The 24,632-nt window shown below is 44.4% G+C and overlaps 1 protein-coding gene across 2 annotated transcripts in view; it reads left to right on the top strand.

Annotated features, from left to right (window-relative positions):
• Positions 1-24,632, top strand: part of Map3k13 (mitogen-activated protein kinase kinase kinase 13) — a 140,425-nt gene that overhangs the window by 79,884 nt on the left and 35,909 nt on the right. For both annotated transcript variants that reach the window (XM_013114502.3, XM_040751057.1), the window contains 2 exons: positions 14,127-14,677; positions 20,412-20,595. In XM_013114502.3, coding sequence (XP_012969956.1) covers positions 14,212-14,677; positions 20,412-20,595 — 650 coding nt within the window. In that variant the 5' untranslated portion in view covers positions 14,127-14,211. The remainder of the gene's footprint in view (positions 1-14,126; positions 14,678-20,411; positions 20,596-24,632) is intronic.

Genomic DNA, 24,632 nt, shown 5'->3' with positions numbered 1-24,632 from the left:
ATTAGAGAATAAAGGTCCTTGGCATAAGACCCGATACCCTGAATCTGTCAGCGAATTGACACAGGGAAGGGCTTTCTGAACAGGACCCTAATAGCATGGGTGTAATTAAGACCTCCGCCTCTCTCTCTCTTTCTCTCTAACACAGGCTCTTCCCATTTTGCCCTGACTGATAGCAAACTCCTGGGTTTAGCCAATTGTCTGCTTCATTCTCCTGAGCAGGCTGGAAACTGCTTAGCCTGCTGGATTGTTTCCCTTTCTTTAAATTTGTTTTGGGTTCTTGTTTTGTTTTGCTTCTTTACTTGTTTTTGTTTTTGTTTTTTTTTCCAGACAGGGTTTCTTTATGTAGCCCTGGTTGTCCTGAAACTCCCTCTGTCTAGTCTCAAACTCAGAGATCTGCCCACTTCTGCTTTTCAAGTGTGGAGATCAAAGGTGTGTGCCACCACACCCAGCTCCTGTTTCCTAGTTTACATTTTGATACTCAGTTCTTTTTAATCTAGTGAGGTTGGATGGATTCCAATTCTCATTAATAAACCTAGTTGGTTTTTTTTTTTTTTTTTTTTTGGTTTTTCGAGACAGGGTTTCTCTGTGGCTTTGGAGGCTGTCCTGGCACTCGCTCTGTAGACCAGGCTGGCCTCGAACTCACAGAGATCCGCCTGCCTCTGCCTCCCGAGTGCTGGGATTAAAGGCGTGCGCCACCAACGCCCGGCCCCTAGTTGTTTTGCTACAAGGGAAAAAAAGATGAAAATTAGAAATGTGGTAAGGTCATCCCAGAAGACAGTAAGATAAAGGTGAAAGATTAATATTTAAAATGCCTGAAAGGAAAGAAAATTATGCAAGGATATTAGACATCCTCCTGATTATAGAGATTTTCTTCTCAGTTTGTTTTGGTGAGTGAAAGGGTTCCTGTGCTGGTGATGTATAGAGCCTGCAGCAATCAATAATTCTTACTGAGCCATTTTGGCCACCACTAGACCTCAGTCCTTAGCCTTTACCTCATTCTGAGAATCTCTGAAGATCCCGATAAAGCGCTGAGCTTGGCAGCAGTGACAAATAAGGTGGAGGGTGACTAAGGATCACACTAGACATTGACTCCTGTCCTCCACTGGCATGTAAATACATGTACACAAATGTATATGCACAGGAATGCGTACACTAAAAGTTTGTATGCATACATTTATTAAACATTCTCTTGCTGGAGTTCAAGTTATAATTCCAGAGGAAGCTGCTGACTGTGCCCAAGTTCTACCCTCTGAGAAAATAATCTTTCTATTGAAAGGCTCCATCATATTTCTACCCACGAATAGTGTGCTGTTCTACACATGCTCTCCATCAGAACTACCATGTATACTTGTTTTCTGTACTAAGAGCAAACGGTATTTCTTGATGCCCTTCCTTGTTGTTTTCGGTGGATGGAGATTATCAAGGACTCTTTAATAATTTACAGTCTCAGCTATGTTGGGAATAGAAATGGAAACTCCCCTAATGAATAAAGCATAGAATGGATTAAATAATTTAAAAATAGATATAGATGACTCCCTAGCACCAAGTCTAATTCATATTCTAAAATAAAAAATATTGATCATTGGCAGTTTCAAATTTCTCTTCTTGGTAAAGCTCAAAATGTTCTGTCGTGTTTTCTAATGCATCGTCCGTGCTGGGTTGGTGCATGGAAGACTGAAGCACGGAGCTGCTTTGTGAGTATGAGTGTTGTGAAAGGACAGTGCAAGTCTAAAGCCATAGTCTTGCTCACTGGCTTGGCCTTCCTAGCACCTGTTAACTGTTGGCGATGAACTGGCGTCTAGACTTCCCCTCCTGCGGTCTCCACCCTATCTATCCCTGCAGTAGGATCTCCTCTGAGAAGCTATTGCGAATTTGGTGGGGAAACTCTCCGCATCGTTTTCCTCGTCATCCCTCTCTTTCGGCTAGTGTAGTCTTTTGGCTACACCAGTCCTGTGATAAGGAACTTCAAGGAATGGTGGTGGCAGTTTAACTTCCACATTCTCAAATAGAGCGGGGCGTGGCAGCTCAGACCTGCAGTCTCAGCACTTGGGAAGCTGAGGCAGGAGAATTGATGTTTGGGCCACCCTGGGCTACATAACAAGATGACAGCATATGTGTGAGTAAAGGTGTGGTCTTGGTTTCTGACTACAGAACTGGGGTAGCCTGTGCTCAGCTCCTGTGTTTAGCAGCTAGTCGACAGTGGGTCATGAAACAGTGTACACACCAGTGTTTTCATCAAGTATTGCTAGGAATAACAAGAGTACTTGGCCCAAAGGGTCTATTGGGCATTGGAGTAATCAGGAAAAATATGTGGGGCCATCATAGGCATGGACCTCAGATAGTGTTAGCTTATGTTGTTTTTTCTTTTTCTTTTTTTGTGGTGCTGGAGACTGAACCCAGAGCCTTGGACATGCTTGGCAAGCACTATACCACTGAGCTACACCCCCAAACTGGTTACTATTAATATATTATTAACATGTAATCACAGATAATAAGTTAGTTATGTTCCTGTGTATATGTAATGTTCTCTCCATGAAGTGAAGTACCTGTTTTATCTGGGCCTGTATTTGGTGCTAAGCTAAATAACCAGGAGGTACAGGAGACACAAGGTACAGAGATAGTAAGAATTGAATCTATGCTTTGTGAATTCACACATTTATTAAAATTAATGCTTTTTCTCCTGAAAAATAGAAGTAATGACAAATCTGTCAACAGGCTATAATTCCAGAATTTCCAATTAACAAAAGCTGACAAACTAGCAATGGTGGCGGAAGGACGTTTGACAGCATCCTGCTGGCCGAGTGTGTGTGGGATTGCCCAGTGACAGTGCAGACCCGTCGCTGGCTCTGTTGCCCTGTGCACTGGCATTAGTGCTGCACAGCACGATGCAAGAGCATCATGGCCTGCATTCACCTTCCTGCCTCCGCTAGGCATCACTGTCCCACTGAGCAATCAGCATGCCTGACAGAGGCGTGGGGAGAAAAGTGTCATAATGTGATTTCCCTCCTTTATTACTTGCTCAGAGCCATGATGCTCCTAATAGTAGTGCCCCTTCCCTTTCCTCCTTTTAAACCCTCCCTTGTATCCTGCCCACTTGCTCTCTTTCAAATGTATGGCCTCTTTTTCCTTACTTGTTGTCACACACACACACACACACACACACACACACCCCTATGCACAGTCTGTATATTGGTACTTCTGTGAGTGTTTTCAGAGCTAAGCATTTGGTATTGGATGAGCAATTGGTGTAGTCTTCCCTGAGGAAGACTATTTCTCCCCATCTCAGAATTGCTTAGTTGCCTGTAGTTCTTTGTCTAGGGCTGAGGCCTCTCGGGATTTCCCTCGTCCATGTTAGCTTGTCTAGTAGTGTCGTCCTTGTTCAGGTTTAGGCAGTGTCTTAGTTAGGGTTTCTATTGCTATGAAGAGACACCATGACGATGGCGACTCTTATAAAGGAAAACACTTAACTGTGTGGCTTACAGCTCAGAGGTTTAGTCCACTCTCATCATGGTGGGACATGGTGGCCTGCAGGCAGACACGCTGCTGGAGAGGGAGCTGAGAGTGGAGAAGGCAACAGAAGGTGACCTGAGTGTCCCACTTGAGCAAAGGGGACCTCCAAGTCCACCCCGCTAGTGACACACTTCCTCTAACAAGGTTATGCCTGCGTCAACAAAGCCACACCTCCTAATGGTGCCACTCCCTATGAGCTTATGGGGCCAATTACATTCCAGCTACCACAGGCAGTAATGTTGAGGCCGTACGGGTGTAGCGTCTGACATTTCACTCTCTCACAGCAAAGTCCTTGTTCCACCGTGATCCCTGAGCCTTGGTGCAGGAGCTGTGTAGTAGGGGATCAGTTGGAACAGGCCTCTGCAGTTCTGCATTTTGACTGGTTGTGGTTTTTGAAATGGTCTCCATCTGTTGCAAAGAGGACTTTCCTTGATGAGAGATGATGACTACACTTAATCTGGTTAGACCCTGGGATGCCCAGGCAGTCCTTGCTAAGCAGCACATTGTCTATCACCTCCCTAGAACTACTACCTGACTTCATAACCATGCCCAGCATCCGGATAAATGGTGTTTTCCCCACACATCTGCTCAGGCAGAAAAGGACATTTTCTAATGGGTACCTGCATCTATGGAGTCAATGACTGACCCCAGTTTTTCTTCCTTCCTTCCTTCCTTCCTTCCTTCCTTCCTTCCTTCCTTCCTTCCTTTCTTTCTTTGGGCTGCTTTATTCCTCTTAATTCTTTTTTATTTAAAATGTTTTTTTTCATTTTACATACCAACCCTAGTTCCCCCTCCCTCCCTTTCTCCCACTCCCCCATTCCCCATCCCTTACCCCAAGGGGGATAAGGCCTCCCTTCGAAGTCAACAAAGTCTGTTAGGAGTTGAGGCAGGACCAAGTCCCTCCCCAGTGTCTCAAGGCTGAGCAAGGTATCCTGCCATAGGGAATGGGCTCCAAAAAGCCAGTCCATGCCCCCGGAACAGGTTCTGGTGCCACTGCCAACCCCTCCCCGCAACAGATCAAGCCACATAACTGTCATCCACATTCAGAGAGCCTAGTTTGGTCCCATGCAGGTTCCCCAGCTGTCAATCTAGCTCAGGTCAGCTGTCTCTGTGGTTTTCCCCAGCATGCTCTTGACAACCCGTCCCTTTATTCATATGATCCCTCCTCCCTCTCTTCATCCATGAGCTCCAGGATCTCAGCCCAATGCTTGGCTGTGGGTCACTGCATCTGCCTTCATCAGTTACTGGATGTAGGTTCTAGGATGACAATTAGGGTGGTCGGTAATCTGATTATAGAGGGAGGCCCATTCATACACCCTCTCCACTATTGCTAGGAGTCTTAGCTGGGGTCATCCGTGTGGATTCCTGAGAATTTCCCTACCACCAGGTTTCTCCCCAACCCCATAATGGCTCCCTCTATCAAGATATCTCTTTTATTGCTCTCCCCTCCACCCCTCCCACAACTCAGTCTTCTTGATCCCTCCTGTTCCCATCCCCCACCCTCTCCCTCCTACCTCCCTCCCAGTTTACCCAGGATATCTTACCTATTTCCCTTCCTGGGGCCTTCCATGTATGTCCCTCTTAGGGTCCTCCAGCTTCAGCTTTCTCAGCAAACCAAAAGGTCCAGAAATGCCTTGGCGGCATAGACTCAGCTCTGCAGCTTGCATTTCCAGCTTTGGCCAGTGTGTCTCTGCCGTTGGAAGTGGATCGCCACTGCTGTGTTATTTAGGCACAATTGCACCTTCACACAATACCCTGTTCTTTGATCTCCAAGATTTGCAATCATCCTTTGCCCTGTCCAGGAAGTAGCCCACTGGCTCAGTTAGCTTTGGAGCACAGACCATGCCTGTTGCTTTTCCTGCCCGTTCCTTTGTAAATAATCTCTTATTTGCCACATTTGACAGTGCCATCTATTTCCTAACAGGAAGTAGACTAATGTAGGGCCCTCTAGAAACTTAAATGGTAGTGCTTGCCATGGCTACTCATTCATAATATAGACAATGGTCACCCAGACATTGGGAATTTAATTCAGAAAAGTGACTATATACAGACCCCATAGTTACCTTCACTAGTACATCTGGAGTACAGATCAGTCTAATTAGACTGTGGTTCCTTCTTTAGTCTGCAAAGAAGAAATATGTGACAAGTGCATATTGACAACATGGCATTTATTAGAAGTAACTGTTAAGTATTTTTATTCTCATCATCAGATTACATGTCTGTGCTACCCCTACTCTACCCCACTAAGGGAGTTATTAATCTTTCAATATTTATAATTCTTCAAATTATATCCTTTTGAAAACTAAATAAGTAAGGCACAAAGACTCTAGAGTGGTCAGCGTGGTCTCAGGCCTAAGATCCGTGAATAGTGGTGCTGAACCCTGCAATAGGCCATCACTTATTTCTGGGCAGTCTGATCTACTGAACTGCTTGGAAACAAATGGTCTTTTCACTTTAAAATGGAAACATCCATTCTCTGTGACCACTTTGAGGTTCTTTTCTCCAATGACTTCAAGATAAATTTGTTTTCAAATTCATATTCTTGGGCTGGCAAGATGGGTGAGTATGTAATGCCAAACCTACAACCTGAATGCAACCCTCAGGACTCACAGGATGGAAGAAAAGATTTAGCTCCAGTAAGTTGTCTCTGAACTCCATAGTCCCCGTGACCTATAGGTGTGGGAGTGGGCACACACAATGAATGAAATGTGAGTTTCATTGTGTGTAAATAATATAATTCTCACCAGACATGGTGGCTGCAATCCCAGCATACAGTAGGCAGAGACAGAGCATTCTAAGTTTGAGTCCATTCTTACACACACACACACACACACACACACACACACACACACGCACATGCACGCTTCATTATTTTAGAATTCAGTGCTTATGAATTAAAGTATAAATAACAATTGGTACCTGACTCTGAGCCCAGTCATAGGCCAAGCATGCTGTGTTGCCTTATTTAACCCTCATTAGAGCCTTACACAGATGCACAGGAACCAAGATGAGTGAGTGGCCCAGAAAGCTTGAGCCCAGAGCTCATGTGCTTTATAACATTGTTAAATTTAATTGTCCTTTCCCATAAGCTGTTTTCCTAGAGATATTTTCTTAAATTAATAAAATAATCTCCTAATTTAAAACATATCAAAGATAAAACTATGGGAATTATTTTTTCTCCCTTCAAATATTAGAATTACTGGGTGATAATAGTCTCCCAAATATCATAATGCTTTGAACTTGTTTGCATTTGGTGATTTATTAAAACCTAGAGTATAAAAATAGTTGCTGTAGTTAAAGAAAAATGAAATTAAATATGAAAAAGAAGTTGCAGGTGTCTAGGTTTTCTCTTTCCTGGGTCTGTCCTCTGGCCTCTGAGCTTCTGAGTCTCTGTGTCCTTTGTCGGTTCAGATACATCCCATAAGCCCACCTTGCTGCCTCGCTCCAGCAATGGATCAATCTCAGCTTTTCTTCTTCATTTCTTTTTCATGTCTAAAAGAAAATCTTACTGTGTCCCCCTGGTTCTTCCTTTATTCCCCTTGATTTCATATGTATGGTGAGTGTATATCTTTTTATTTTAGATTTGGTTAGCCAGGCCTGGTGGTGTATTTCTAGAATCCCAGCGTCCCAGAGACTGAGGTCAGAACACTGTGAATTCAAGGCCAGCCTGAGCTACATGATGAGACCTGCCTAAAGCAAACAAATACAAAAACTCCAACCAACCAACTAACCCATCAGACAACAAAAACTTCACCCAAGCAAGCCAAAAAAGATAGTGATGGTGGCTAAAATATGAATCCAGGTCTATCTTCCTCCTGGGCCTTCTATCTTACACCCTCTAGTTTTGATATCAATATGAAATGCACGGAGGCTGGGTATGGTGGTTTATGCTTTTAATTCCATACTGGGGAGGCCAAGGCAATGAGTTAGAGGCCAGCCTGATCTATATGGTGAGTTCTAGGAAAGTCAGAGCTACATAGTGAGACCCTGTCTAAAGAAGAAAGGGCGGGATAAATAAATAAGCAAGACAATGCCAGATTTGTTGGAAAGAGCTCACCTCTGACCAATAACTCTCAGAAATAATGTTTAGTTTAATTTTTTTCAGTTTTGATCATACTTTAATTTAAATCTATATCCAATTTTGAAGACTTTATTTTGTGGTGCTAAATTTTCTAAAACTTTGATTTATTCCTTCTTACTATATAAAAGTAAAATCCTGAGCTGAATAATTAATAACATTTTCCTCTGTTAGCAACATGGGGGAAAATTATGTGACCTAAGACATCCGTTTGACCACCTTGCCTCTTTCTTCTGTCTCTCCATCCTGCGTCCTGGGATGTTGGCACAAAGCCAAGGTAATTTCCAGAAATTGGCAGTTCCCTGCCAAATGTGCAGCTGTGCTGTCTAACCCTTGCCCACTCATTTTGTGTACAGACCACTTCTTCCTTTTGAGGCCAAAAATTTCACAGGGCAGAAGTATGTCCCAAGGCAGGCGAGGGGCACCACCAGGTGTTCCTGCAGACAGAAGCCTAAAGGTGGCGGTAGCTCACCACTTCTCCATGCTGTGTCCAGGTTCAAAGTCCCTTACCCCTCTGACTTCTGCATCTTTTTCATTTGCTGTAGATGTTTTAAAGACCTTGCCTTATCCCCCTTCCTTTTCATTAAAGTGTTGATTTCTTTCATGAATAAAAACAGGGAAGCAGTCAGTTCCCAATAAAGAGCCTGAACCGAACTTGGACAGGCAGAGGGACACTAAGTAAAGAGCGAATGACAGTGATGGAGAGGGAGGGTTCCACTTGCCAGGTCGACTCTATGCAGCGGCAGTGAGTGGGTGTGCACACAAACAGGTAAAATTAGGTATTTTTCTCTTCCTACACTCGTCTGAAATGTAGCTCTGATCTCATTTGAGTATAGTCACGGTGATGCCTTCTCTTCCCTTTGTTTGTACACTCTCAATCTCCCTGCCTCTGTGGCTTCATGTTGGTTCTGGTGTCCTCTAGAAGCACAAGGGACACCTGTTAGGCGGGTGCACACACTGAGGCTGACTCCGTGGCTTTCTGCTGCAAGAGAGCACTGAGCCTCGCTAAGTGGCCTGTGCTGCTGTGGAGAGCTGCAAGCTCACCCCTGTGGGTGGTCTCTGCCTCCTAGGCACACCTTCAGTCCAACTGGAGTAAGCATTCTGAGCTACTATATTATTTCTTTTGGCATCTGTTCTGGTGATATTGTGGCTATATATTTCTCTGTCTAACAAACATCCAGGCTAATCAAAGAGCCAGGAGAAAAAAGGAAGGCTCATCCCAGCATTGCCTCTGGTGAGCAAGCTAGCATCCTCTCTGGGACTTGATTTGCATTGAGAGAAGTTGGGATGAACCTTAATCCATGAATGTCCAGCTAGATTCCTCCAAGTCGTGTGTCCAAAGAGTATGGAGTAACCATTCTGGCTGTCCTGAACTCGCTCCAGGCTGGCCTGGATCTCACAGAGATCCGCCTGCCTCTGTCTCCCAAGTGCTGGGATTAAAGGTGTGCACCACTATCACCTGGTGCAAAATAAACATGTATTTTTAAGTAAGCATAAAATATTGTTTTCCTGTGGCTTTTTCAGTTATCCTCAGTGTTTTTTTTCAACGCTCTCCCTCTCAGCCTTGACTTTCCTTCTTCCCATAAAGTATTAGCACACACACACACATATATGCGCGTGCGCACGCACACCCACAGAGCACTTGTGCCCTACTAGAAATCTTCTCCACTATGGTCCTTTTTTTACTTTCCTGGTGACTTTAGGTTATAAACTGACTTCTAAGGTTTCAGAGTGAACACCCATAAATAAGAGTCCACTTGCCCTGTTTGTCTTTGGGGTGTGGGTTACCTCACTGAGTTTTATCCATTTACTAGCAAAGTTCATGACTCATTGGATATTACCTGACAACATTCTAAGCCTTGGGGTCTGTTCACACTTTCCAAAGGATTTAGCTATCAGTCACAATAATGTTAGATCACACACAGAGATGGGCAATAAATGGCTATTACAGGGGCTGACTCAACATAATTTAGCTGTGCAAGGAGCCCTGTTGATGGCTACACAGGAAAAACCAGAGGTTGAATCTTTAGGCTGCATTTATTTCAAGAACCACGGTCAGAGAAGACTGGATGAGCATCCTGAAGATCTGTCTTCACGCCTTCTTTAGGGGGCAGATTATATAGCGAGGAAACACAAAGGCAGTCAGCCCTCCCCTGACCCCAGAGTACTTTTAGTTATGTTTCACTTTTTGAGACAGGGTCTCACTTAGTCCAAGATGGCCTTGAACTCCAGATCCTCCTGCTTCCACCTCCAAGTGTTGGGATTACAGGTGTGCACCACCATGACCGGTCTCCATCTCGCCCTCCCCCATACTCTCCAGTGTGATAGCAGAGTTATTAAGGTCTGCTGTCCCTAACAGGGGGTGTTCAGCTGTCTTCAGAGAGCCCATTACAGGCATAAGCTAGTAGTGAAGAGCAAGAGTGAGTGAGACGGCGAGAGGAGAGAGAGATACAGACCCCGTCAGAGTGGCCACACCGAGAAGAGGGACAAAGAGATCCACTGACTCTCACCCATGCTCTGAATCCATCTTCAAGGTCCTGGGTTGCTGTGCAGATTCCAGTAAATAGCTAGAGTTACACACATCTAAGCAGTTCTAGTCAGGTGCAGTCCTGTCCACAGACCACCATCACTAACCATCATTGTCTTAGCTCCAGATTCTCCTGCAAGATCCTCCGACAGGTTGCAGGTCTCCTGGGAGACAAGTTTCCCCTCTGTGTGGCCCTGGGCTTCAGTTGTTTTCTCCTCGCAGCATGAGAATTCCATTTCTTGGAGGCCATGGTTTCAGCTGAGAGCCAAAGTGAGGACGATGTCTTTAAGAATATCGTGATTCCTGGCTGGAGAGATGACTCAGAGGTTAAGAGCACTGACTGCACTTCCAGAGGTCCTGAGTTCAATTCCCAGCAACCACATGGTGGCTCACAACCATCTGTAATGAGATCTGGTGCCCTCTTCTGGCCTGCAGGGATACATGGAGGCAGGCTGTTGTATTCATAATAAATAAATAAATCTTTTAAAAAAAAGAATATCGTGATTCTGTCAGTCTAGATATTATAGGTGCTCTACTCATAATTCTTAAAAGTTTTCTGAGTCTGCACATGCCTGATGCCATCTGGTACTAGTTGCTGTTGCGTCTTTAAGGACAACAGAGCCTGTTTTGGTCCTACTGAACTTTATTCAGGGTCCTAGGGTGCAGGATGGTTATCAGTCACCACGTCAGCAGCAAAGGAACAGACACAGTTCCACCTGCTCACCCTCAGCAGCCCGGGGAGTTCTCCTAGACTTTTAGGGACCCTAAGTCAGGCCTAACTAGGATTGGTGGCTTTGACAATGAAGAGACTAGCCAGCAAAGTGAATCTGTTTTCACACGTGCTAGCACAAGAGTTAAGTGAAAAAGGCGCTCAGAGAATGGACGAGTCCAGATGTGGGTATGTGCTTCCCCGAGGGAGAGTAGGGGAAAGTAATTAACGTCTTGATATTAACAGTTCGGGGCCTCTCAAGGTTGCTAAGAAACCTTTTTCTTTTCTCTTTTGTTAAGTGGGGTAAATGAATGACTCCAGAATGCCTTGAGTGGAATTATGGAGGTGAAACCAGAGGTAATAGGTCTACATGGGGGTTAGTGGTGCCCTTTCTCTGCTAGTAGCTTCCTGGGGAGATTCCTAGAAAGTTCCAGGCTAATGGCTGAGAAGGAAGCTGAGTTAACACAGTTGGTGTTCATGCTGGAACTCTTGCTTCTCTGCTGGCAGAGGCTTCCATTGGACTCCAAGGTAAGGGAGCTCCTTTCCCTTCTTGGGTCCCTATAATTTCTCCTGCCTTCTGTCCCTCCTCAGCCAGGGTCCCCCACCCCCAGCCAGGGCTCGCAAGTTCACATCCTCTCCTGTTGATGTGATGAGGAATAAAGGCTTGGGGGAAAGGAGTGGAGGAAATGTAAGAAAATTTATCAAGGAAAGTGATATTATTGTTTCATTTTATTGTCGTCTTCCAATTTGTTTGATTTTTGTTTATCTTATTGTATCGTATTTTATTTTAATCTTCCTTAGATGCCTGTTTTTTTCTAACCAGAGACAGAAAGGTTATAGCTGGGAGGGGAGGTGGGGAGGAACTGGGCGGAATAGGGGGAGGGAAAACTGTAATCAGAATATATAGTATGGAAAAATCTATTTCAGTGAAAGAGAGAGATAGATAGAGAGAGAGAGAGAGAGAGAGAGAGAGAGAGAGAGAGAGAGAGAGAGAGATTAACTCCCAATTGATCTTCCCAAGAGAGGGATACATACACACTCCCACCTAGGTTAGTGGCTTTTTATGGGACTTATGTCAGTAACTGAATACAGACTGAGGAAATCTTTATTGAGATTAGTCATCCTTCTTTTTAATGTGTTGACTAAGGGTGTGTGTGTGTGTGTGTGTGTGTGTGTGTGTGTGTGTGTGTGTGCGTGTGCGCGTGTGTGCGTTCACACGGGCTCAGGCACCACTGTAGATGTGTGGAGGTCAGAGGGAACCTTGGGGAAGTTAGCTTCCCCCTTCCATCATGTTGCTCCTGAGATGGAGCAGGTTATCTGTCAGGCTTGGTGACAGGAGCCTTTGCTTGCTAAGCCTCACCTGCCTCAAGACTAGTGGTTCTTTGAGGATGCCATGAACCAAACTGGTGATCAGCAGGAGAGGCAGCCAAGTGCTGCCCATCCAATCAGGGTCATCTTCGTGCCTCTCTCCCCTCTCTCCACTGCCTCTCTTCCTCATTTTACTCATGTTGTAGGCTACTGATTGGGTCACATCTCTCTCTTGTTCATGGGCTGCACTGACAGACTAGCTTATGAGTCACCATGGGCCCTCACTTCCTATGGGGAGCTCAGTCCTGTCTTGCCACAATGTGATTGGTTTATTTTTCTCACACTGTCTTTCAGTTCCATCCATATTGTCACAAATGATAGTATATCATCCTTTTATGGCTGAATAAAGTACATCATATACAATGTCTGTGCATATGCATTTCTCTATCCAATCCTCCATTGATGGACATCTAGGTCGCTATGTATTGTGATTAATGCTGCAGTAAATGTGAGAATGCAGACATCTCTGACAGACTGATTTCATGTCCTATACACAGTAGCAGATTGCTGGGTCACGTGGTAGTCCTGCAGCTCTACCATGCCATTTCCCACAATCACAATACTAACTCACAACCCACGACGGCAGTCAGCCCTTGCACATTTGCTGGCCCCTTGTGGTTCTGGTTTACATGAACCTGATAATTTGATGTTAAACATTTTCTCATAGAGGTCTTGACTGTCTGGGCTCTCTCTGTTTAAGCTTATTGCCCATTTTAAGTCAGATTTTTTTAATGCTATTGGATTGAGTTCCTTATATATCCTAAATATTAACCCTTATCAGATGCATAGTTCACAAATATTTTCTCCCATTCTGTGGGCTGTCTCTTCATGCAAAAGCTTTTTAGTTTAATATTATCTCATTTACCCAGTTTTCATTTGTGTCTTGCTTTAAGAGTCTTATCCTACTTTCAACAAATTTGAGATTGATTTTTGTCAATCTGACTAATCTAGTGCAAGTCTTTGTTTTCAGAGGTTCATTCCTCCCTCAGTGTTTCTAATGGATAGACCAGAAGCAAAGAATAATTAAAAAGCCGGGGCTTAGTTGTGTTGCCCTAGATTGGGTATAATATGAAAAAAACAGTTATAGTTCAGGAATTTGCCTTGCCATGCCTATGACTTTTGTCCGTGTGAGCCAAGTGCTGCAGAGGAGAAACGATGCCAGTGTAAGACACCAAAATGGAGAGGGAAGATGAACTGTAGCAAACAGTCATCTCTAATGTCTGTACGCATATATCGGAACAGGCTGGTTTCCCCCGGTGATAAGGAAAATCTAGTAATAGAGGGAGATGGAAGCAAAAGGGTCACATGATAACCTGTCTCCAAACCAAAAGGTAGTGGGAATAGAGCATGCTGGGAAACTGTGGAGTCACAAATGTGTGGCTCTTCTCAGTCTAACTGTTCACTTTTTGTATGGATCCTTCCAGTCTCTTTTCTTGAATATGGGCTCAGTATCCTTTAGATACGTTCTCAAGCCTGTGTCAAATATATTGTCCTAACCATTCTTCATATTAATATGTCATGAACAGGTTCTCACAACAGTGAATGGGTTAGTTTTCTCTGCTGCACTGTATTCCATTACATGTAATAAACCTGCTCCAGCCTCCTTACTGTTTCTGTGATTTTTAAACAATATGTATTCATTTTTATGCATAGACGTGTTTGCCTGCATGCATGCATGGGTACCATGTGCATGCAGGAGCCCGCTAAAGTCAGAAGAAGTAAGTATTAATTAGATCCTCTGACACTGGAGTTATGGACAGTTGTGAGCAGCTGTGTGGGTTCTGGGAAACAAGCCCAGTCCTCTGAAAGAGCGGTGAGCAGTAAGTGCATCTGAGCATCCCTCCAGCCCTGCTTCAGTGTGCTGGCCGTGTAGACAGAAGTGGAGCAGTGTGTGTACTAGGAAAGCGTGGTCTCATGTTCTCTTTTCCCTGCAGGTTTTGGACTCCCCTCTTGCATCAGACCGTGGTTGCCATAGTCCTCTGAGTGTCGCCTCAGGACCTGGGTCACCCTCATGGCACAATGGCCAACCCTCAGGAGCACCTGAGCTGCTCCTTTTCACACTTGCCCTTGACTGAGAATAAAACCTCCAGCGGACAAAATGAGCCTGCAGCTGTGGGGAACCACCCTTCGCCCAAGCTCCCCGAGGACCCCCAGGAGAAGGCTATACAGCCAGAGCTGATGGATATCACAGGCAGCCCCGTCTCCACGGCAGTGTTGACCAGTGTAAGCGAGGATTCCAGGAGCCAGTTTGAGAACAGTGTTCTTCAGCTAAGGGAACAGGATGAATCGGAGATGACTGTGTCTCCGGGGAACAGCAGCACTGTGGAAGGAGAGAGCACGAACGGAACTGAAGACATCAAGATTCAGTTCAGCAGGTCAGGCAGTGGCGGGGGTGGCTTTCTCGAAGGGCTGTTTGGATGCCTCAGACCCGTGTGGAACATCATCGGGAAAGCATATTCCACCGATTACAAGCTGCAGCAGCAAGGTAAGCTAGAACACAAATATACTGGGAAGGAACTTCTTGGACGACACTAACTCCACCACCACCAGCAACTGGGCAGTCTTTAAGGGGTAGACCAAGAGTGAGGTCAGGTGGCTACCCTTTCCGAATAGAACAAAGTCGTACTTGGGGGTTGTCAACCAGCTAATGGTGTATAGAGTCGAGTACACACATGTGCTCATAAAGGAAGCATTAGAGCTTCCATTTGTTTTGTCTCACTTAAGATTTCTATTTTCATACAGGTCTTTGATGATAGCTGATATTTTAATATAGTTGTATAGAAATGTAACTTATGAATAATCGACGTTGTGAGTGAGTTTAGGTTTCTTACTGATAATTTATAGTACCAAAAGTCTGATGGTCAGAGTCACGTACAGTAGATAGCATGTCGCTGTAACGATAAAAAGGCACACTTGTTGAGGGTATAGGGAACTGTTTATCGTAGAAATTACTCACAAGAGAAAACCGGCAACCCAGATGAGTCAAGTAGTCCCGCCCACCCCTGCACCGAACCGGAAGCCAAACGGAGAGCGAGAGGCTCGGCTGCTCAGTCTTTTATTCCTACCTCCGTACTCACCTCTAGCCACGCCCGAAAGTGGGACTGGCTAGCGCATAGTTCACCACCCTATCATGACCACATCCGTATGTGTGTCTAGTCACGCCCAAAGTAGGTGTGGTTAGTGGCGCGGTAAACCGCCCTATCATGACCACATCTGTATGCGCCTTTAGAGCACCACGTGGCTAATGGCGCAGTCCCAAGTTTCCCCCTACAATAGCATGTGCTTATACTCCCAACAATTCAGAGGCTGAGGCAGGAGGATTACTTGAGCATAGTTAGGCTAATGCTAAGCAGTATAATGAGACCACCATCCAAAAAACAACAACAAAAAATCAATTTTTAAATAAGTCTGATGGCCACTAGACTACTTCAAAACCAAACTGACACCATGCTATTCCTTAAAATTCCAGAACTGCCCTACATTGTAATAAAAAGGAATTCTTGCCTTGCAGTAAGGGCACACACAGCAGCCTCCCACTTTCAGAGCAGAGACTCTAGTCAAGTTTGAGACGCATATAATTTCTAAAATCCTGAGTCTTTTTTTAATGTAGTTTTTTTTATTTTTAAATTTAAATTAGAAGCAAGGTTGCAGCCGGGCGTTGGTGGCACACGCCTTTAATCCCAGCACTCGGGAGGCAGAGGCAGGCGGATCTCTGTGAGTTCGAGGCCAGCCTGGTCTACAAAGTGAGTTCCAGGACAGCCTCCAAAGCTAGAGAGAAACCCTGTCTCGAAAAACCAAAAAAAAAAAAAAAGCAAGGTTGCTTCACATGTCAATCCCAGGTCCCTCTTCCTCCCCTCCTCCCACCAGCCCCCCCAGCCCTCCTCCCCGAATCTCAACTCCTTCCCCCAGGGAAAGTGAGACCCTCCATGGGAGGGGGTATCCATAGTCTGTCATTTCATCCAGGGCAGGGCCTAGACCCTCCCCCAAGGGTCCAGGATAAGAGATGAGAGTGCATCTCTCATTGTGGGATGGACACCCAAAGTCCATTTGTATGCCAGGCATAAATATTGATCTACTACCCAAGCCCCCATAGATTGCCTAGGCCTCCTCACTGACACCCACATTTGGGGGTCTGGATCAGTTCCATGCTGGATTTCCAGCCATCAGTCTGGGGTTCAAGAGCTAACCCTTGTTCACGTCAGCTGTTTCTGTGGGTTAAACCAGCCCAGTCTTGACCCCTATGCTCATCAGTTCTCCCTCTCTGTCACTGGGTTCCTTGAGTTCAGCTCAGTGTTTAGCCGTGGGTGTCTGTCTCTGCTTCCATCAGTCATTGGTTGAAGGTTCTGTTTCCCAGACTCTCTGGCAGTGGGGTTGTAGACTGGCACTCCCCTGATTCATGTCTAAAATCCATATATGAGTGAGTACATACCATGTTTGTCTTTTTGTGACTGGGTTACCTCACTCAGGATGGTTTCTTCTAGTGCCATCCATTTGCCTGCAAATTTCAAGATTCCATTGTTTTTTCCCACTGAATAGTACTCCATTGTGTAAATGTACTACATTTTCTCTATCCACTCTTCAGTTGAGGGGCATCTAGGTTGCTTCCAGGTTCTGGTTATTATAAATAATGCTGCTATGAACACAGTCAAACAGACGTCCTTGTTGTATGAATGTGCATCTTTTGGATATATGCCTAAGAGTTGAATTGCTGAGTCTTGTGGTAAGCTGTTTCCCATTTTCCTGAGGAATCTCCATACTGATTTCCAAAGTGGCTGTACGAGTTGGCACTCCCACCAGCAGTGGAGGAGTGTTCCCCTTTCTCCACATCCTCTCCAGCATAAACTGTCATTGGTGTTTTTGATTTTAGCCATTCTGACAGGAGTGAGATGGTATCTCAGAGATGTTATGATTTGCATTTCCCTGATGGCTAGGGAGATTGAGCACTTTCTTAAGTGCCTCTCAGCCATTTTAGACTCCTCTATTGAGAATTCTGTATTTAGTTCTGTAGCCCACTTTTTAATTGGATCCTTTGGTGTTTTGGAGACTTGCTTCTTGAGTTCTTTGTAAATTTTAGAGATCAGCCCTCTGTCAGATTTGGGGTTAGTGAATATCGTTTCCCATTCTGTGGAAAAAAAGGGCTAGGGCTAGGGTGTAGCTCAGAGGCAGAACATTGTCTGGTAAGTGTGGATCTCTGGGTTTGAACCTTAGCAAGATATACACACCCCTCCCCAATATTATCTTCTGACCCCGAGATGCTCCATCCCCAGGTACACACATACACACACACCAAAAAATAACAGATCACATTCACTGTAATGTAGTTTATAATTACAAAATGCAAACAACTATCAAACCAAAGGAATTGCTTAAAAAATATAAGCACATTTAAATAATTACATATTTATGACCATTAATAATTATGCTTTGCTGAGGCTGGAATGATGGCTCAGTGATTAAGAGCACTGACTGCTCTTCCAGAGGTCCTGAGTTCAATTCCCAGCACCCACATGGTGGCTCACAACCATTTCTAGGGGGATCTTATGCTTACTGAGGACTCTAGATTATATCTCAGTGCTAGAGCCTTTGCCTAGCATATGCAGGGTACTGGGTTCAATTCCCAGCACTGCCCCAAATCAGAAAACAAATAAAAGCTGCTGCAGAATTACATTTCAGAAATGGAAAAACCTTCACAATATGAAGCAAACATATGCCTTTCTTTTTCAGTGATAGAGGTCCCCACAGCCTTGAGGATGCCCTTTTATTTGCAGGGAGGAGGGGAACAGGGCCTTACTTTGTAGCCCTGGCTGTCCTTGGATTCATTATGTAGCCCAGGCTGGCCTCTAACTCCCAGAAGCCCTTCTGCCTTAGCCTTCAGAGTGCTGGGATTATTGCTATGTCTCACCATACCTAACCTTAATTTGTTTTAGAAGAGTTTTGTTCTCTACCTCTCACAGAACCAACTAGAAATCTATTTCCATAATAAGATAAGTTTGGTTCTTGGAGCCTCTACTTGTTCAGTCTTGGGCTAATTTGTCTCATCTTGGAGATCTCTGTATCCAAATGCATCATTAATACATGCACATACACATAAATCTGTCCTGTGACCTTCACACACACTCACGCATACACATATACACACTCACGTGCACATATTCATATGCTCACTATAATAACTAAATTTTTTTAAAGCAAAAGTCCCTTAAACATATTTACAATAGGCTAGCCTACAATTTGCAGTCCTCCCAAATCTCACTGGGCATCATTTGCTTCTTTGGTGATTTCACGGTTAAGGTCAAGCTTTAGCAGTCATAATGAGAAATCACGTTTTATTATGACCTGAGAGAACTGCAGAGGGTACCTCTGTACCTCTGTCTCCTGGATACTGAGTAACTCTCTCTACCCCCTGATGGATGCCATGGTGCTTCACAGTCAAGAACTCAGGGCTACGTCCATTAGTGGTCCAAAGCCATTTGCTGGTGAGGCTGGAATCTCTCGTGACCTTTAAACTGAGGTCATTGTCCTCCTTGTACTGGGGCTCCTGGCCCTGCTGTGTTTGTTTCTTGTAGTAATGCTCTGTTCAGAAGGGAAAGGGACATTGAGGAGACCAATGGCTGCATTCCTTCTTAGGTTTTGTAAGATAAAAGTACCCATTGATGAATTTCTGCAGTGTTGTATTTAAAATAGTATCTTAAATTGTGAGTGGTGGTGCATGTCTGTAAGTTTAGGATTGGGGAAGTAGAGGCAGGAGGGTCAGGGGTTCAGGGTCATCCTCCATTATACAGAGGCCAGTCTGAGCTACCTGAGACCCTGTCTCAACAATAAAATAAAATAACGTTTTACTCATTATGAAAATGATAAATGTATTTGAAAAACTAATACAGAAAAAGATAAATATAATATCAGTTATCAGCAATATCAATACTTAGGATTAATCCCTTGCCCTGCTCTTGCAAGAAGACCCAAGTTCAGTTCCCAGGACTCAGGTCAGTTGACTCACATCACCTTAAGTCCAGCTCCGCGGAATCTGACACCTTCTTTGGGCTTCCATGTGTATGTGACAGATTCTCATGGGGACACATATACATACACAGGAATAAAACTGTTTAAAATATTATTTAATAAAAAGCAAAAGTTGAAAGCACTACAGTTATGTGGGTAGACAGGTTGTGCCCAATAGCCAGGGCCATCCCTGTCCCAGCATGCACAGCAATGCAGGAGAGTGGAGAAGATGCTGTTCCTAGAATGGACCAGTCCTGCAGTACTAGTCATATGACCTTGAGTAGTCACTCAACCCTGTGCCTTAGGGTTCTCATCTTTAATTGTAAAAAGGTCAGTGGGCAAAAGCACTTGCAATGCATGCCTAAGAACCTGAATTTATCTCAGATTCTGGAATGGAAGAAGAGAACTGACTCCCAAAGTTTGTCCTCTGACCCCCACATGGTGTTTGCATGCATGGGCGCTTGGACACAGATGCTCAGACACACATACCAATAGTAATAAGTGGATTTTTAAAATTAAGGCCAGACATACAGAGGTGGTAAGAGTTAAGCATGGCATATGCAAATCACTGTGCAAGTCTCTGGTATGTGTGAGTCCTCAGTAAAGAGCAAACACTAAGAAGTGTCTGCATAGCCAGGTTGTTGGGAGGGTACCTTTGACAATGTATTCAGAGAGGATGCACTGAGCATCTGTACTAGACATTCAAAAGAATGAAAAGGCACCCATAGTGGGGTAGGGATGGAGTGTGAGGACAGAAGAAGGAGACTGGATATGAGGTTTAACCTGGGAAGGAGAGGGTATGGGAGAGTCGGGTTGTGGGGTGTCAGGGTATATGTTCCTAGAGGAAGGTCTCCTGAGATCTCAAACCTGCTTTAGTTGAGCAGTTAAAAATGCATGTAGTGCCGGGCGTTGGTGGTGCACGCCTTTAATCCCAGTACTCGGGAGGCAGAGGCAGGCGGATCTCTGTGAGTTCGAGGCCAGCCTGGTCTACAGAGCGAATTCCAGGACAGCCTCCAAAACAATACAGAGAAACCCTGTCTCAAAAACAACAACAAAAAAAAAAAAATGCGTGTAGTACCGAGGCTCAAAGGAAGATCACATCCTTTGGTGGGATTCAGGGTAGGGATGGTCGTTCCAGATGGGATGAATCTGGTGCCTTCAGAGTGGCCTGTAGAATGGCCTCAACAGGTTCTGAGCTAGCTTCTCGCTCGTGTGCCTAGATACTTGGGAAGTGCCATTTGAGGAGATCTCAGAGCTGCAGTGGCTGGGTAGTGGAGCCCAGGGAGCTGTCTTCCTGGGCAAATTCCGAGCAGAGGAGGTGGCCATCAAGAAAGTGAGAGAACAAAATGAGACGGACATCAAGCATCTGAGGAAGCTGAAACACCCTAACATCATCGCATTCAAGTAGGTCGCTGTCGCTTTGTCGGGCTGTCTGGTTATTTAACCGATTGGTTGGCTTTGCTTGGGGACTGGTTTTAGAGGTTTCTTGTTTTGGTTGTTAGAGAAATAGAGCTATTTTCTTCCTCCATTGTGTACACATAAGTTCCTGCTTTGGAAGATATATCAAAGCCCTTGATAGGCTTAGCACAGTGCTAGGGGCTCTGGTAGGGCACTAAAGGACTATCAAGCCAGAGTCCCACCCTCAGGCTCTTTTAGTCCAGTTCACCTTGCAGGGGCATGTGCTGTTTGTACAGGATGCACACAGGTCATCGAGGGAGAGGGAGAGTCCTGTCACACGCTACATACAGGTCAGCCTCACCAATAGGATGTCAAAAGTCATTCACGGTAATCCAAAACAACATCCTGAAACTCAGTTAAGACTGTCCTGGCGTCTGAAGCAATAGAGGTGGTCCCTGTGTGACATATATTTACTAGTTTCCAAGAACTCCTTCTTAAACAGTAGCTTATAAAGACAGGTATCTTTATACTATAACCTCAGGCTTTGCCTCATTCCTTTTCTAGAAATGCCAAACATGGGTTTCTAAATCCAATTACATTGATGATACATTCATTTCACAAAGCAGTTGTGTCAAAATATGTGTGTGAAACCAAGGTTTCTTAAATTCCTTCTGCTCACAACCCTTTTTTGCACATATAAGCCAACCATTTACTAATTAGTATCGAGTCACAGAGGAACTCATTTTTAGCAGTTCTCCAGTATACATGTGCTTTTACCATTTATTGAGCACCAAGGAGCTTCCCATGCTAGTCAGGTGGATGTGTGGCTTGCTTTTACATAAAGAGTTAAATCTTGACTACATAATGCTTCAGGAAGTAGAATGTCTCCAGTTTTTCAGAGTTACCTGATACTTAGATTTCATAGCTGTCCATGCTGAGAACAGCAATCATACAACTACATAGTAAAACATGACAGAAGTATGTTCAGGGCTGTCTCAAAATTCCCTGGAAATTCTGTTCTAATCCCAAGGAAAAATGAATTTAATAGTCTTTTATAAATCTCAAATCAACAACCCAAATAGTCACTTTTGAATCAAGCATTTTAGGGCTGAGGAGATGGTCAGAGAGTAAAGTGCTCGTTGAAGACCCGAGTTTGAATCCCAGCTCCTTAATCCCTGCATGTGAGGGTGTATACCTGTAACCCAGGTGCTGAGACAGTGGAGACATATTCCTGATGGTCACAGACTGGCCAGTCTAGACAAAACAAGCCCTAGGTTCAGTGGTAGACATTGTCTCAAGAAATAAGACGAGGTGCTTAAGGAGAACACCCTAATATCAGCCACTGGCCTCCATACATGCCCATAGGCCAGCACCCCTGCGCGCACACACACACACACATACACACGCATGGGTGCAAGAAATAAAATCAAGCATAACACAGTACAATTCAAAGGTAGACTAATTTGCACTTAGATGCTGAAGAATGATGACAAGAAAATGCTTAAAGTATTTGTTTTCCATAATTATTATCTTTCTATAAGAACAGAAAATTGTACAGTACAAACTCTATAATCCATAATGAGTAGTCTCTAGTCTGAGCTGAGCCTTTACAGTGTTTGTTGGTGTTATTTGCTAACAGCAGGCACAGTGCAAAGGGAAGCAGGGCCACAGAGAAGTTGTCAAGCACTCGAATTCACTGTACAAATATTTGACTTTGGATTCATTACTCATTGCACATTCAGAAACCTGTTACCATTACCAGACCCCTATATTTAGGTGTGCAACCCCACATGGGGTTACAATGCACAGTTTAAGAAGGGTCCTAGTTGAAGAGGCAGGCCAAGGGTAAATCTGTGGAAATCACTGGAGTTGGAAGGCAGCTATGCTCACCACTGTCCCGCCAATACACTGCAGCTCTGAGGCTGGAAATACTAAGTGCTGAACTCAGCTATGCTTACAGCTGTCTAAGTCGCTCCCTCGAACTCCCTCCCTTATCTGTCTTTATGTCATCCTTCCCACAAGCCTGGACAAGGGAAAGAAACTGACTTTAAAAGAGGAAGAATGAAGAACAGCAATTGTGGCCCAAGTGGGACAAAAGATGGGAAGTAATCTTTGGCATGTTTGACTGCATTTTAAACTCCTAGGAGATAGTTTGCTGTAACCAATGAGGCTTTAGTGGACGTGGAAAAACTTACAGATTTTCCTTCCTTAACCTAGAAGCAACTTTCCCCAGCAGCCCCAAGGGCTCTTCCTCTGTGAAATTGCTATCATGAGGAAAGATATCACGTGACTGATAAGTCTTAGTTGGATTCCTCTCCCCAAAGAAAGCAAAAGAGTTCATTCTTGGGTCAGCTTTGTGGGATGTGCTTTTGATTCCCTGATGAGAACCCTTACAGCCAGGAAAGGAGGTGAGAAGAGGCAGCACACCAGCAGGACTGCAGATGACAGCCACTGGCGTAACTGCCATCAACTGCCCTGAAGAAAATGAAGTCTACAGAGGCTAACTGTAATTTTTCCAGAGCCAATAAATTTCGAGTAAATGGGCGTATAGTTTTCAGCAGACAGATGGAGACCACTGCCCTTCACTGAAATAACGGTGCCATTTTCAGCAGACAGACAGATGGAGACCACTGCCCTTCACTGAAATGATGGTACCATTTTCAGCAGACAGACAGATGGAGACCACTGCCCTTCACTGAAATAATGGTGCCATTTTCAGCAGACAGACAGATGGAGACCACTGCCCTTCACTGAAATGATGGTACCATTTTCAGCAGACAGACAGATGGAGACCACTGCCCTTCACTGAAATGATGGTGCTCTCTACACATTCTTCTTCCCTTCATGGAAGACTGTGACAAGAGCTTTGAACTCAGACTCCTAAGATCGACTGTGGTGTGGCTTTGGGCTTTCTGGAATTCAGTGAGCTGTGTGCCACTGATCAGAGAGCTTCCCTGGAGTGTGCCTGAGAAACAGGAGGCAGAAGCTATACTGAGGGGAGACAGGGAGTTGCTGTCTTTTCCTTCCTACTGTTTCCCCACCTTGCCCATCCAACCTTACACCTGCTCCACGTCTTCCAGCATTATTGGGTTTGAGTACCTGTTCTGGAGCCCAACTCACAAAGCTGAATGCATCGGGTTCATTTCTCCCACTACACATCTAACAGTAGTGAGTTGATGACACCCACTGTAGAGTCATTGGGCAGTGTCATGTTTACAGTCTTTGTGCCATTTGTAGCTTTGGTCACTGAATCACATTCAAGACTCTCTGGAAGGCATGGTTGGATTTTGATACATTTTTTTCTGTGTTTATAGGTTTCCTTTGAAGGTAGTAAGAACCCACAGAAAAGGAAAGTAAAAGAATACAAGTCAGTTTTCCTTCTTATTTTTTAAGAAAACTCAACCTGACTGTTTCTAATAAAATCCAATCCTATGTGAAGAGAAGGTAGCAATTAGAGGTGATGATAAAGCTGTTATTTCTAGCTGCCTAGGAGCCTTGTCACTGGTGGGATGACTGCTCCTCGTTTGTCGCAGTGAGAAGAAAAGTTCACAAGACGTCTGTAGACCGTGTCTACATGACATTGAGTGGGTGCTGAGTCCACCAGGCATATTCATTCTTGCATTCTTACATGTATTTCCTTATTCCCCCACATGGTTTCTATGTAATAATAAATTATCTATTTGTAGTTATTGTTCACTGAGCTTTCCAAAAAAATTTTAAAAAGCATTTCCATTAAAAATCAAGAATTCTAGGCATCCTAGATAAAAGAGTAATTGAAAGGCTGGTGATTTGGCTTAATTGGTAAGTGCTTGTCTGACATACACAAAGCCCTGGGTTTGATCCCTGGCACTACATAATCTGGGCATGGAAATATATGACTGTAATATTAGCATGTTGGAAGTGGAGGCAGGAGAAGTTCAAGGTCATTCTCCTCTACATAGCAAGTTTAAAGCCAACCTGAGATACATCAGACTCTGACTAAAAATTAAAAACCAGAAAATGAATAAATAAATATGATTGAAAGAAAGGAGAAAATAAAATAG

Source organism: Mesocricetus auratus, unplaced genomic scaffold, assembly GCF_017639785.1.
Source record: "Mesocricetus auratus isolate SY011 unplaced genomic scaffold, BCM_Maur_2.0 Super-Scaffold_100008, whole genome shotgun sequence".
Classification (NCBI taxonomy): Eukaryota; Metazoa; Chordata; class Mammalia; order Rodentia; family Cricetidae; genus Mesocricetus; species Mesocricetus auratus.
Note: the sequence above shows the minus strand (reverse complement) of the source record. Positions and strands in the feature narration are given on the sequence as shown.